Genomic DNA, 12020 nt, shown 5'->3' with positions numbered 1-12020 from the left:
TTACGTAGGTCGGTAGCCGTTGGTGTAATTGAATCAAAATAATGTAGAGGTATCGTGTTTTACCCTCGGCCAATCATAATTCAGGTGAATCAACTTGAGCTTCCACCACCTCTAGCGTCCATCCGCCAAGTTGCGCGCTACGAAAACCACCAGTCAGCGTCCACCACACCACCTCTCGTCTCCGCGATTCTCCAGGCTCCAGCAACAGCAGCTAGCGATCCTATATAAAGCCTGTCATCGCTAACTCCCAACGCTCATTCTACCACCAACCACCATCAACACTGAGCGCAAAAATATTTACAGTGACACGCAACTTTTTTCATTCTATCGGTCGCACTCTGCTCTTCTGCGAACTTTTCCCATTGAGCTTTCCTCGAATTCGCGTCCTCTCGATCTAATGAGCGTGCGAGAGCACGACGTAAACACGACGTGCAGCTTGAACGACTAACAATCAAAATAAAGAAATATTGCACCTACTACTATTGTAATACGATCCATTATTATACAGATAGGTGCGTTGCACACGCGTCGTCTACGTAGTGGTAAGTAAGAAATTCTGAGAAATGTGATGTTTATGTCATTTTTGGCAAAAAAAGGAATTATTTTCTAACCGTGAAAGTGCAAGTTTCTACATTCGTGTATAGTATGTACTTTATAAGAATACAGCGTAGCAATTATTTACATATAGTGTTACTGTAACGTTGCGGAAACGTTCCCGGTACTACATTAACACGTTGGAACGTTTCAGGAACGTTTTCGATACTATGAGTGTTATGTTGGTTTTGTCGGCGCTAAGGAATATTTCATCTGTCAAGGTTTAGCTGTGTTTTTGTAGCATAAGTAAATAAGTAGTAAAACGTAATATAAGAGACTGCATGCAGATTGTGTCGCGAGGTCGTTGTGGGGGCGACACAACTCGTATATCGTTATAATGAAGGGTAGTCGCGCGCTCGGGATTAATTAAAGCAAGGTAAGATGCGGTATTAATCTTGCTCGTTGCCGCTTCGTGGTCTTGTTAAAGGTGACGACGTTCTGACAAATAATGCTAATGAGTAACAATACTCCGTTGTTTTTTGTCGCAACACTTTCTAACTCTAATAATTCAATATCGTTGGAAGAAAAACATTTATGAACATTAAAAGCTTCTTGTAAGCAGGCATCATTGTAAATACTTCTTGATCCCCCGTCTTCTGGCGTGACGACAAAATAAAGAGCCTAATGGAAATAAAGCAGATTTACGCCGAAGGATCAGTGTGAGAAATTTGTTAGAATTAGGCGTCGGCTTATATAGGTTATATCCTATTTTCTTCTCCCTACCCAATCCCTCTTTTAGCTAATATTTGTTTCAGATGTCATATTTGCTATTTTACGGGACTGTGGTGTTCAGCTCCTGCGTCCTTGTTTCATCGTCAATCTTGCCATCTTTGAGAGAAAACGACAACCTGAATGAGAGAACTTTTCAAAATCCGACGAACGATCTCGAGTACGTATTGAAACGACGCGTTGTTGATGCACGGGATGAGGCTGATTCTAAGGAGCGGCGGAGCAGTGGATCGTCTTTCATCAGGTAAAACGATTATTGGTCGATATACAGGACCGACAAATAACATCTTTAATTCGTGAAAAAATAATAAATCGTCTCTTCCGTTACTACTTTAGATTTGGTCGGTCTGAGAGTGGGGCTATAGACACCAACGCTTTTTTCCCGCCAGATTCCGATTCTAAGGTTAGTCGGCATACAAGATGGAAGACACCGGATATCATCATCACGTTTGGCAGATCGGGAATCAAAACGGCTTCAACGTTTGACGAGCTAGTAAATAAACGTGGCAAAGGTGATCAATTTATCAGGTAAAATCATTCTAGTTTCGTTCAGAGATTCTCTAACTATATATTCGTGAAATTGTCTTTATTGATACTTGAAAATGAAAATAGGTTCGGTAGGAGCGTGCAGATACTACCAAATGAAATGGACTTGCTGGAATTGTGCTGGGATGTGCAAACGGGCAATGTGATTATTAAAAGTAAACCTCTACGTATTTATTTATCAAGGCTGTGCAGCCTTTTGAGAAATATTGATGGGGAACGCTCGGACTCTAACTTGTTGGGGAGCAACTCTGACGGGAGGAACGAATGAATGTGGTGCGAAGAGAACTATTCGTCACTTCCGTCATCATCAGAAGAGTTATAGGTGGAAGAAGCAGATGGAGGACAGCGATATGCGTGTTTTGGACTTTTTCAAGCGTTGATTTTGAGGTGACACCTCAACCAGTCAACATTTTACTTTCCCTCTTCATTGAATCTTTCAATATCCGGCGATCCTGATTTTATTAATTTCTGATATCGTTCTTTACATTTAAAAACAGCAGCTAATGTTTAGAAATATTTAACACGCCTACGTACTTGCATACATTCATGTGTCGTGTATTACTCTCCATCTCTAGTTTCCATCCATAATGACTATAATAATTGTAAAATTAACTGGTACATAGTTGTGCATCTACCGAAATATTTATTGGTTATAATGAAAAAAGCTTGTAATTACATTAAAAAAAAACAAAAAAAAATACGAAGACAATTATTAATCGGGAGAAGCGTTCATCCGTCGATTTTCACATTTTCAATGTAATTTCTTCTGATATTAATACTAAGAGAAGCAGCAACAACTGAAACCTAGTGAAAAAAATGGAATATTAGAGTCATCTGTAATATATGTATAAAATTCTAAATGTTTGTAGCGTGCAAAAGAAAATCAAACGAGATAGCCTTGATTATTTTTAACGAAGTTTTGCTGATCAGTTTATTTTCTTTTATGCTTTGACATTTTCCTTTTATAATTAAGAGAAACTGTTTTACCAAAACACCTTGTGTAAAATTAAATATGCAAAAATATATGCAATTTATTTAATGAAAGTGCGTTAAGAGTTCCTCATTTCTTTTCATTTAATCTTGAAAATTCATTATCTTGTTTCTTATACAGTACTGCAAAATTCTTGTGTTGGTACGAAGAGGGGGATGCAAAATTCATGGTAGGAGGAACTCGGGCAAGGTAGGAACGATTATTAATCTGTCAACGCGTAAGAAGCCGTTAAGGCTGAAAATATTGGTTGAAAAAGTGGAAAGACTCCTTACTTAAGGTTCCTTGGTCTCGGTAAGTGACAACAAAATGAATAAATTCCACAAAGAAAAAAGTGCTCTCATACAAGCGTAAATCGTGAAGAATAGAGTGGTAAATAGAAATTCCTAGCAATCCAGAGAGGAGAAAAGGACTCATAAAAATGACAGCGTACATAAAAGTATATACAAGGCACGTGGCACGTGAATTATACACCCTTTTTTCCAGGCCTAGCTCTCCTATCTGCTTTTGGATTTGTACTTAATCCATTAGCCCGTGGCACAGTCTCTTTCCAGGCGTCGTAAGGCTTCCAGCGAGTTCATCGTTGTCCCGGTTACCCTCGTCTACCTTCAGTTGGAGTCAGCTCTCTCTTTGGAAGAGGTCTTACTACAAAAAGGAGGAGAGGAAAGAAAATGCTGAAGGAGAGCTGTGAAAAATGAATCCATCCGAGTCACGACAAAATTTACTGAACAATGAAGGAAGGGCGTCTTCGGTACAGTCCCTTACTCCCCCCAGTGAATATTCACTTGGCGCAGTGGAAAAACATTTCTTACTTAGCGCGGAAAGAGGTGATTGCGCCACGGTCAAACGGTGAGACAGGTCTTTCTTCTCCACTTTGATCGTCGAATAATATCCTATCGTTTCTTCTTCGCTTTTTCCATAACTTTACAGATTGTTGGAAGAGCACAAGGATCATCCGGAAATCTTAAACATAAATTGCGTCGATCCGTTGAATAGGTCAGCACTGATAGCTGCTATTGAAAATGAAAATATCGAGCTTATCAGGCTACTCCTTGAGTTAGGGATCCAAGTTAAGGTACGTGAACTGATGAAACAGCTAATGGACGGTGTTAAGTCTCGAGTCTTATTTTCCTTTTCCTTAGGATGCCCTTTTGCACGCCATTAAAGAAGAATATGTGGAGGCGGTAGAGATATTGCTCGAGTGGGAAGAAAGAATACATACGTCTGGCCAGCCATACGTGAGTACATCGTTATTCTATTCCAATTAACTACGCTCTTATTCGTATACACTATATATGCATGCCTTGTTTGCGACGGTTAATGTCGAAACTTGAATTTGCACAATTTTACATTCCATAATAACTTGCTCTTTCTTTGACACTTAGAGCTGGGAAGCTGTCGATAGGTCGTCCTCAAATTTCACACCTGACATAACACCTTTGATTTTGGCAGCTCATAAGAATAACTATGAAATTTTGAAGATATTGCTGGATCGTGGAGCTACACTTCCAACTCCTCACGACGCAAGGTGAGCTCGCATTTTTGTTAAATTATAATATATATTAGAGAATAACTTTATATTTGATGAGCGTCAAAACGTTTGAAAATCGACATCGATTGAAGAATGGAGATTTGATTGGCTTCTCGTTCACCGCAGTAATCCCCTACACGTATTAAAGTTATTAGATTAAGGTGTATGTACAAGGTGGAATGACACATGGCACGATTGCCAGGTATAGGCCAGCTTTATCCCCACTCTTCCATGATTTCCCTTCAACGTTCAATATGAAATTGAATTTTTTAACTTTTAGGGGATTAATGCTGGATTTTTCAGATGCGGTTGCGACGAGTGCGTTACGTCGAGCGAGCAAGATTCTCTTCGGCATTCTCAGGCACGAATAAATGCCTATCGTGCTCTCACGTCACCCTCGCTCATCGCTCTCTCGTCCAGAGATCCACTGTTAACAGCTTTTGAGTTATCCTGGGAATTGCGACATCTCAGTCGCATGGAACAGGAATTTCGTGCCGAATATAACGTAAGCACTTCCTTTCACATTAAGCTCGGACATTTCACCTGTACTCCCTCTCTCTCTCTCTCTCTCTCTCTCTCTCTCTCTATTTTACAAAAATTGTTGATATATACAAGTTTACCTAAAACAAAAGACATGAAATATTATTAATTTTAAAAAAATTGTAATAATTAAAATTGAAAATATAGGAGATGCGAGAATTGACCCAGACCTTTGCAACCTCTTTACTGGATCATGCGCGAACTTCCTACGAGCTGGAAATTATGTTGAATTACAATCCAACGGGGGAAAACTGGGAACCAGGCGAACGACAGACTCTCGATAGACTGAAACTAGCGATAAAGTACAAGCAAAAACAGGTGGGTGATTTTGCACAATTTTCAGTCTATCCTATCTCTTAACACTACATCATGTTTTATCGTACAAAAGTTCGTGGCCCATCCAAACGTTCAACAATTATTGGCTGCTATTTGGTACGACGGTCTTCCAGGATTTCGAAGAAAAAGCATGATAGGCCAGTTGGTTGAAGTTGGAAAATTGGGAGCAATGTTCCCTGTTTACAGCTCGATTTACATGGTTTCTCCAACATCGCAAATGGGACTGTTCATGAAGAAGCCTTTTGTCAAGTTTATCTGTCATTCGGCTTCCTATGCTTTTTTCTTAAGTAAGCATAATGCCAGATAGCTTTTAAAAATACTTTATTACTTTACTCCTATTTTCGATCCTTGTTGCCAACAGTGCTCCTTGGCATGGCCTCACAACGTATCGAATATCTGGCTATCGAGTTATTTGGAAACGCATGGATGAGAGAAATTTTGGCTGGATGGAAACGAAGAGAACGTGGCTGTATTCCTGGCTTCGTAGAATCTGGAGTGATTCTTTACGTTATAAGTAAATTGTCGATAAAATAAACTTATAATAATGTAATACGTCCCCCCCCCCTTGTTTCTCTTCTTAATACATCTTAACTGTATTGCCAAAAAGGTTTGATAGCTGGTGAAGTAAAGTCACTGTGGTCATCTGGTTTGCTGGAGTACGTCTCAGATTTGTGGAATATCGTGGATTTTGTGCAAAATGTGTTCTACGTGATTTGGATAAGCTTAAGATTGACGGCGTGGATAGTGGTCCAAGTAAGTATTTGGTGAATCATTGAAAAAAAATAATGTCTGCTCCAAGTTTCTCTCTTGACTCGTCGTTTTATCTCGTAGCGAGAATATTGGAGTGGAGAGGATCCATGGTACCCTCGAGACCAATGGGATGCATATGATCCAATGCTTTTGTCAGAAGGAGCCTTCGCAGCCGGAATGATATTTAGGTAAGTTTCATCTGAAATCATATTCAAAAATCAATGCTTTATACTCGTACTCTGTATACATATGCCAAGTATATCATATCTAAAAGTTTACTGTTGCAGTCACTTTTCATTAACACGTGTTAAATTAACACACTGGATATTTGCATATATATTGTACCTACACTGTATCGTGTTTTAGTTTCCTGAAACTCGTCCACATATTCAGCGTGAATCCACATCTCGGACCGTTGCAGATATCTCTGGGGAGAATGATAATCGACATTATAAAATTCTTCTTCATTTACACACTTGTACTTTTTGCCTTCGGATGTGGCAAGTATTACACTGTGTGGGTACAGATGCAGGATTGCAAAACGTATAATACTTTTTGTTCGCATAGGTATGAATCAGCTAATGTGGTACTATGCGGATTTGGAAAAGATGAAGTGTTACCATTTGCCTAATGGATTACCGGATTTTGACAATAATGAGAAGGCCTGTGCCATTTGGAGACGTTTTGCCAAGTACGCGTTGCTTCCTTTTTTAGTAATAGGCAGCTGCACAGGGCTTGAACGTAACTCGTAGCGCCTTGCACTTGCCATTTCGTTCTACCGCTACCATCGTAAAGCTAATAAGTGATTACGGTTATCGTAGTACTAGGTTGATGGAGAAAAAAAATCATTGTCCTTTAGCCAAAGTGCTTGTGCAGTAGAGTGCATGGATGGTTAAAATTTTATAGCACTGCTTCTTAATGAGAATGGAGTTTGCATTACCATTACCATTAATCGTGTCACTGTTGCTTTCAGTCTCTTCGAAACTTCCCAGTCTTTGTTCTGGGCGAGTTTTGGTATGGTGGATTTGCTCTCTTTCGATTTGACTGGGATTAAAAGCTTCACTCGATTCTGGGCACTTTTAATGTTTGGCTCTTACTCAGTGATAAACGTTATAGTCTTACTGAATATGCTAATTGCCATGATGTCGAACTCATATCAAATCATTTCGGTAATTACACTGCTATTCAATAACAATTTACATCAATATAATGTTTTTAACAATGCATATATAAATTCGCATTAGGAACGTGCTGATACAGAATGGAAATTTGCCAGGAGTCATTTGTGGATGAGCTATTTCGAAGATGGAGATACCGTTCCTCCACCGTTCAATATGGTACCAACTGGCAAGACTTTCAACAAGATTTTAAAATGTGGTGGATCTGGACGTCCCACAAGATCCCTCATCGTAAGTGAATCTTTGTTCTCCATGCATTGCTCTTTATAAAACGCTTCTCGTTGCTTCAGAAAAAGTCACGAGAGAAGGCCCAAGCCAGGCACGACACAGTGATGCGCTTATTGATTCGACGATACGTAACAGCAGAGCAGAGGAAACGCGATGAGTTTGGTATCACCGAGGACGACGTCATGGAAATTCGTCAAGACATATCCACCTTGCGTTACGAGCTGATAGACATACTCAGGCAAAATGGCATGAGGACTCCATCTATCGATAAGCAAGAAGCTGCGTGTAAGTGCTGCTTCAACACTATCATACACTCATCTTCTTTTTTTCTCAAATTAATTCCCAGCCACGAATCGCTTCCTCGCCATACGCTTTATCCAATGTAAATCTCTTCTAGTTCCCATATGAAATCAACCAGTTCCCCAGCTGGGAAAAGAGATCGCTCCAAGTGATAAGTCCCTCCCTTTGAACCATTTGTCTTGGGACACAGTTTCCTCGTGTCATCAAAAACCTGAAAAATAAACCAAAATTAGAAAAAAATCAAAGATATTAATCGAGATTATTAATCTGTTTTATTGATTCAGTGTCGGGTAAGAAAGGTCGAGTGATGGAACGAAGGCTGCAGAAGGATTTCCAGATTGGAATAGTGGAGGGTATAGTGAGTGCTGTGATTCAGAGCGACAACCAGCCAAAGGACGTTTTTAGTCAAATTGCTCGAGCTATCGGTCGCAGGAGCAGTGGAGGCTCCAAGAAAAAGGATTGGAATGCAATGGTGAGAAAGAATACGATAGCAAGGGATCCTATAGGAAGCACGAGTGAAGCTACCATGAAGCAAACCAGAAGGAGTCTTCGCAGACACATGCAGAATAACCCTGATTTGGATATTTCCACGATGGACCCTGAAAAACTCGTGGAATTCAATCCTAATTTATCAGAAGTTACACCAACTACGAGAGTTGCCTATGCCAAGTTTATGATGCGCAGGGGCAAAGCGGGCAACGAAGGTGATGCAAGAGGTAAGAATTTCAGTGTTGCGTTTACAAGGGTGCGATTAAAAATTTATAATGATAAAATAAATATTTCAGAAGCCATCGAGGAAGGAGAGAGTAGTGGTAAACAAACTGAAGGAAAAATTTTACTATCCTCGAAGACGTCTAGCTCGAAGGTGAGGATCAACGAGAATCTTCAGCGTCAAGGGACACAGGCCAGTGGAACAGCAGCATTGAAGAAGAGTTTGTTGAAGTCCATCAGTACCAGTAGCATGGATCGCAGTGGAGATAAGCTTGCAACAGAGGATGGTAAAAGTACTGGTGAACATCAAGCTCCATCACCAATTCCTGAGGAGCCGAAGGAATCCGAAGCTGCTGGGAAAACGCCAAAACCAAGAACTTTGTCGAAGAGGCAAAAGTCTGTGATTGAAGGTAAGGGACCAGCTGGTGGCGAGGACTCCACGCAGGGGAAGGAGGAGAAGAGAGGGGATGACGTCGCAGAATCGAAAAAGACGAGGGACGAACCTAAGAGCTCCGTTAGTGGACCGAGCGGAGTCACAGGTGGATCGATCAAGAAACCAAAACCACAAGCCGTACCTGAGGGAAAAGTCGATAGAGAGCCAGCTGAACCAGTTGCAACGACTAAATTAAGAGGAAAGTCGAAGGCCACGGGACAAATAATGGGCGGATGGATCTAACCATTTCCCATTTCAACAGCGTGCATTATACAATTTCTTCAGTTTAGCCATCTTATTATTATAATTGTGTGCCACGGTCAGCAGTTGTGTTTGGTAAGAATGCGTATATATGTATGAAGTACGTGTACGCTAAAAAAACTCGTAATACCTTACGTAATGCAACGAGAAAATAAATAGAGGAACCCTTTCCCCCCGACTCCCTCATTCATCCATCCCATTTCTTTGCATCTCAATTAGTTTTTTATTAAGAGCAATTTTACTCTGTAAACGAAGACACAAATAAAGAATTGCCATATGTATACTGTAAATGTCATGTACACACAGGTTTTGATATGCCAAAGTTGAGAATGGAGCGAAGAATATTAAAAAAAGAGAAAGGGATGAGACAAGAATATTCCCATTAATTCATATAGTTTAACCGTGAAAGTACAAATTTGTATATTCATGTAGTAGATTATAAAGTAAGCATAGAGATTATTCTGCTCACTATGGAGAACAGATCTTCGTTCAAGTTATACACACACGTTACAGGTGTATTCTCAATGTTAAAGCAAAGGTGCGAGTGCAGAAAATTAGAAAAAGAGGTAAGGGTGGGTAAAAAGCAAATTTGTTAATGCATATGCTATATACTGTATAATAACAGTGCGAAGATTATTCTACTGACGATGAAGAATAATTATCCTTTAAATTATACTACGCACATACTTTCAATGTCCTCGGTACGTCGAAGCAAGAGTGAAGAAAATTAGTTAGAGAAGGAGGGATTTCAGATGGGACGAATAGTCCGATGGCTGATGCTCGCAAGTTGGACGAATCTGACTTAATTAAGGCTGAAGAGGCTAATTAGTTGGTATAAAAAAGTCAGACGATGATGTTACACAGCGACGATTGCGGCTATCTCACGAGGTGAAGTAATCAGCTTTCTCCACATGGTTCATGCAGACCTGCCAGAGACGTCGAGTACCAAAATCGCACGTACAATACAATGAGAAATAAAGCGCGAGTTTTCCACACATCGAGTCTTCTTATGTGAACTGGAGTAAATATACGCCCATTTTACTTGCTCGTAGCTCGCTTGGAATGTAGGCGGTATTACATATGTACATTACAGTGGAACGAACACCACTACCATCACCCACCGCTTATTCTCTTTGCTCCCCGTTGCAGTTCTTCTTCATTGTGGAAGTAGAGTCTCGCTTTCTATATAAACCAGAAGCACCCTTCTGTTTCCTGCAGTTCAGTGCTTCAGAAAAAAGGTGCTCGTCAAGATCTCTCTCCCTCTCTCTATTCGTCTTTCTCTCTTTCTGAAATATGTATATGTTAGTGCGTCAGGTAAAATTATATCAAATTATCCAAGCAAAGAAGCTATATATATATATAAATATTCTTATAGTATACCTTAGACATATTTTAATACTACCCTTGAAAAACGAGCCAAGAAAAGTAATGGTGATAACAATGTGTGCCTCCTGATCAATTAAAAGCAGTATTGGGTTTTTCCAATGAGAAGCGTGCAAATTTGAATTAATATTTGTAGTGCCAATAATATCTATTCTACGCTCTCGTTTTTACAGAAAAAATATAATTGCGTACATATTGTGAGAATTTTTCGCACGTCAACGCGATGCAATAATTAATAATAGGCTGATGTTAAGCGAGAGATTGCGTTTTGTAGTATATCTAAGTGCCCCTGTTATTTTTATATTCATGGTTCTCTTCTTCAAGTTTTCTTAACTCTCGACAGATATTGCTCGTATTAATCGCGAGTGAATGCTACGTACTTTCCGAGCCAGTCCTCAACAATCAGTATGGAGTACCCGGTAACTACGCCGGGAACAACAATTTTGGAAATGGAAATAATAACTTTGGTGGAAATGGATATAACAATTATAATGGGAATGACGTGGATTATGACAGAGAGCATCAAGAACATATTGATAGTCAGGTGAGAGTGAGAAAGTGAGCTGAGGACGAAGACGAGGTTGTTGAGGGTCGTTGCCATGGGGGATGCTACATTATTATTTCTTTCAGCCGAAGTCTTACGAGTTCGGATATTCCGTCAAAGACGCGGCAACGGGAAATGATTTTGGGAGACAAGAAACGAGCGATGGTGAAACTGTCAGAGGAGAGTATCGTGTTCAGCTTCCTGATGGTAGAACCCAAATTGTAACGTATACTGCTGATTGGAGGACTGGATTCCATGCGGATGTACGTTACGAAGGCGTTGCAACTTATCCTGATCAGTACAACACGAACAATGGATATAATCGAGGCAATTCAGGATACGATTATCAGAGTAACAACATAGGCATCGGTTACAATCCAGGTAACATAATTCAATCATCAAATCTTCCGCTGGTAGTAAAATTCGTAATTTGAATGTCATTGGAACAAATTTTGCTACTGAGACCAACGCTCTGTTCTGTTAAACAAATAGAAATACAAATTAATTATTAATTTCTTAATAGATCAAAGTTATCTTTATCATGTCTTATATAGGTAACAATGGTGGGAACTATTACAATAACGGCAATAATTACAACCAGTATCAATCAGGTGCGAGTAACTATAATAACTTTGGCGCTAGAAATGGTTACAACACTGGCACTCCTTCTCCTGTGTATGGTCCGTCGTTTCGATAACTCTCCCCAACTCAAAACTAAAAAAAATATATAAATACAAAATAAAAAAGAATAGTATTGATTTATAGTGATAGCAAGATCTTGTACAAAGTGACTTATATGTAAATCTGGCCATACATCTTTGGTTCTTTTTGTTTACGAACTTTCTCGTTTGCAGCCATGTGGGTAATATTGCGTAGAATAATCCAAAGGTTTAAGGTCAATTTAAGATTTTCGATAAATTAAAATGATATTTTGTAATTCCCTTTTATCCTTTACTCCTTCTATCACT

General features: G+C 39.6%; 3 protein-coding genes across 5 annotated transcripts; all 3 read left to right on the top strand.

Moving 5' to 3' along the window:
- Window positions 1-243: 243 nt before the first annotated feature.
- On the top strand, window positions 244-2884 carry LOC136782516 (FMRFamide-related peptides-like). Of its 3 annotated transcripts, none has more exons than XM_066741994.1 (4): window positions 244-542; window positions 1350-1567; window positions 1660-1851; window positions 1936-2884. In XM_066741994.1, the coding sequence occupies exons 2-4, from the start codon at window positions 1350-1352 to the stop codon at window positions 2135-2137; spliced, it is 612 nt and encodes a 203-aa protein (XP_066598091.1). In that variant the 5' UTR covers window positions 244-542; the 3' UTR covers window positions 2138-2884. The 3 variants fall into 3 exon arrangements, with proteins under 3 accessions (XP_066598091.1, XP_066598090.1, XP_066598092.1); XM_066741993.1 differs by lacking the exon at window positions 244-542 and adding an exon at window positions 719-815; XM_066741995.1 differs by lacking the exon at window positions 244-542 and adding an exon at window positions 1236-1253.
- A 300-nt stretch (window positions 2885-3184) lies between these two features.
- On the top strand, window positions 3185-9453 carry trp (transient receptor potential). The gene is made up of 17 exons (XM_066741992.1): window positions 3185-3706; window positions 3788-3932; window positions 4000-4095; window positions 4243-4385; window positions 4692-4893; window positions 5076-5246; window positions 5317-5551; window positions 5626-5778; window positions 5872-6017; window positions 6096-6202; window positions 6381-6514; window positions 6582-6705; window positions 6988-7183; window positions 7259-7423; window positions 7483-7705; window positions 8005-8436; window positions 8506-9453. Exons 1-17 carry the CDS (start codon window positions 3552-3554, stop codon window positions 9105-9107), a joined length of 3429 nt encoding a protein of 1142 aa, XP_066598089.1. The 5' UTR covers window positions 3185-3551; the 3' UTR covers window positions 9108-9453.
- A 903-nt stretch (window positions 9454-10356) lies between these two features.
- On the top strand, window positions 10357-12000 carry LOC136782461 (pro-resilin-like). The gene is made up of 4 exons (XM_066741901.1): window positions 10357-10439; window positions 10852-11052; window positions 11139-11433; window positions 11607-12000. The coding sequence occupies exons 1-4, from the start codon at window positions 10419-10421 to the stop codon at window positions 11747-11749; spliced, it is 660 nt and encodes a 219-aa protein (XP_066597998.1). The 5' UTR covers window positions 10357-10418; the 3' UTR covers window positions 11750-12000.
- Window positions 12001-12020: the final 20 nt, after the last annotated feature.

The sequence above is a fragment of the Prorops nasuta genome, unplaced genomic scaffold, assembly GCF_024137725.1.
Source record: "Prorops nasuta isolate Cenicafe-Biocafe unplaced genomic scaffold, Cenicafe_Pnas_1.2 PNAS00027, whole genome shotgun sequence".
Classification (NCBI taxonomy): domain Eukaryota; kingdom Metazoa; phylum Arthropoda; class Insecta; order Hymenoptera; family Bethylidae; genus Prorops; species Prorops nasuta.
The sequence above is the reverse complement of the archived record's forward strand: the minus strand, read 5'-3'. Positions and strand labels throughout refer to the sequence as shown.

Coding starts and splice junctions, on each gene's coding strand:
- LOC136782516 (XM_066741993.1), top strand. CDS start 765: ATGAGTGTTATGTTGGTTTTGTCGGCGCTAAGGAATATTTCATCTGTC. Junction 1,568..1,659: donor AGTGGATCGTCTTTCATCAG/GTAAAACGATTA, acceptor TTACTACTTTAG/ATTTGGTCGGTCTGAGAGTG. Junction 1,852..1,935: donor AAAGGTGATCAATTTATCAG/GTAAAATCATTC, acceptor AAATGAAAATAG/GTTCGGTAGGAGCGTGCAGA.
- LOC136782461 (XM_066741901.1), top strand. CDS start 10,419: ATGTATATGTTAGTGCGTCAG. Junction 10,440..10,851: donor TGTATATGTTAGTGCGTCAG/GTAAAATTATAT, acceptor AACTCTCGACAG/ATATTGCTCGTATTAATCGC. Junction 11,434..11,606: donor AGGCATCGGTTACAATCCAG/GTAACATAATTC, acceptor TGTCTTATATAG/GTAACAATGGTGGGAACTAT.
- trp (XM_066741992.1), top strand. CDS start 3,552: ATGAATCCATCCGAGTCACGACAAAATTTACTGAACAATGAAGGAAGG. Junction 7,184..7,258: donor ACTCATATCAAATCATTTCG/GTAATTACACTG, acceptor AATTCGCATTAG/GAACGTGCTGATACAGAATG. Junction 8,437..8,505: donor CAACGAAGGTGATGCAAGAG/GTAAGAATTTCA, acceptor TAAATATTTCAG/AAGCCATCGAGGAAGGAGAG.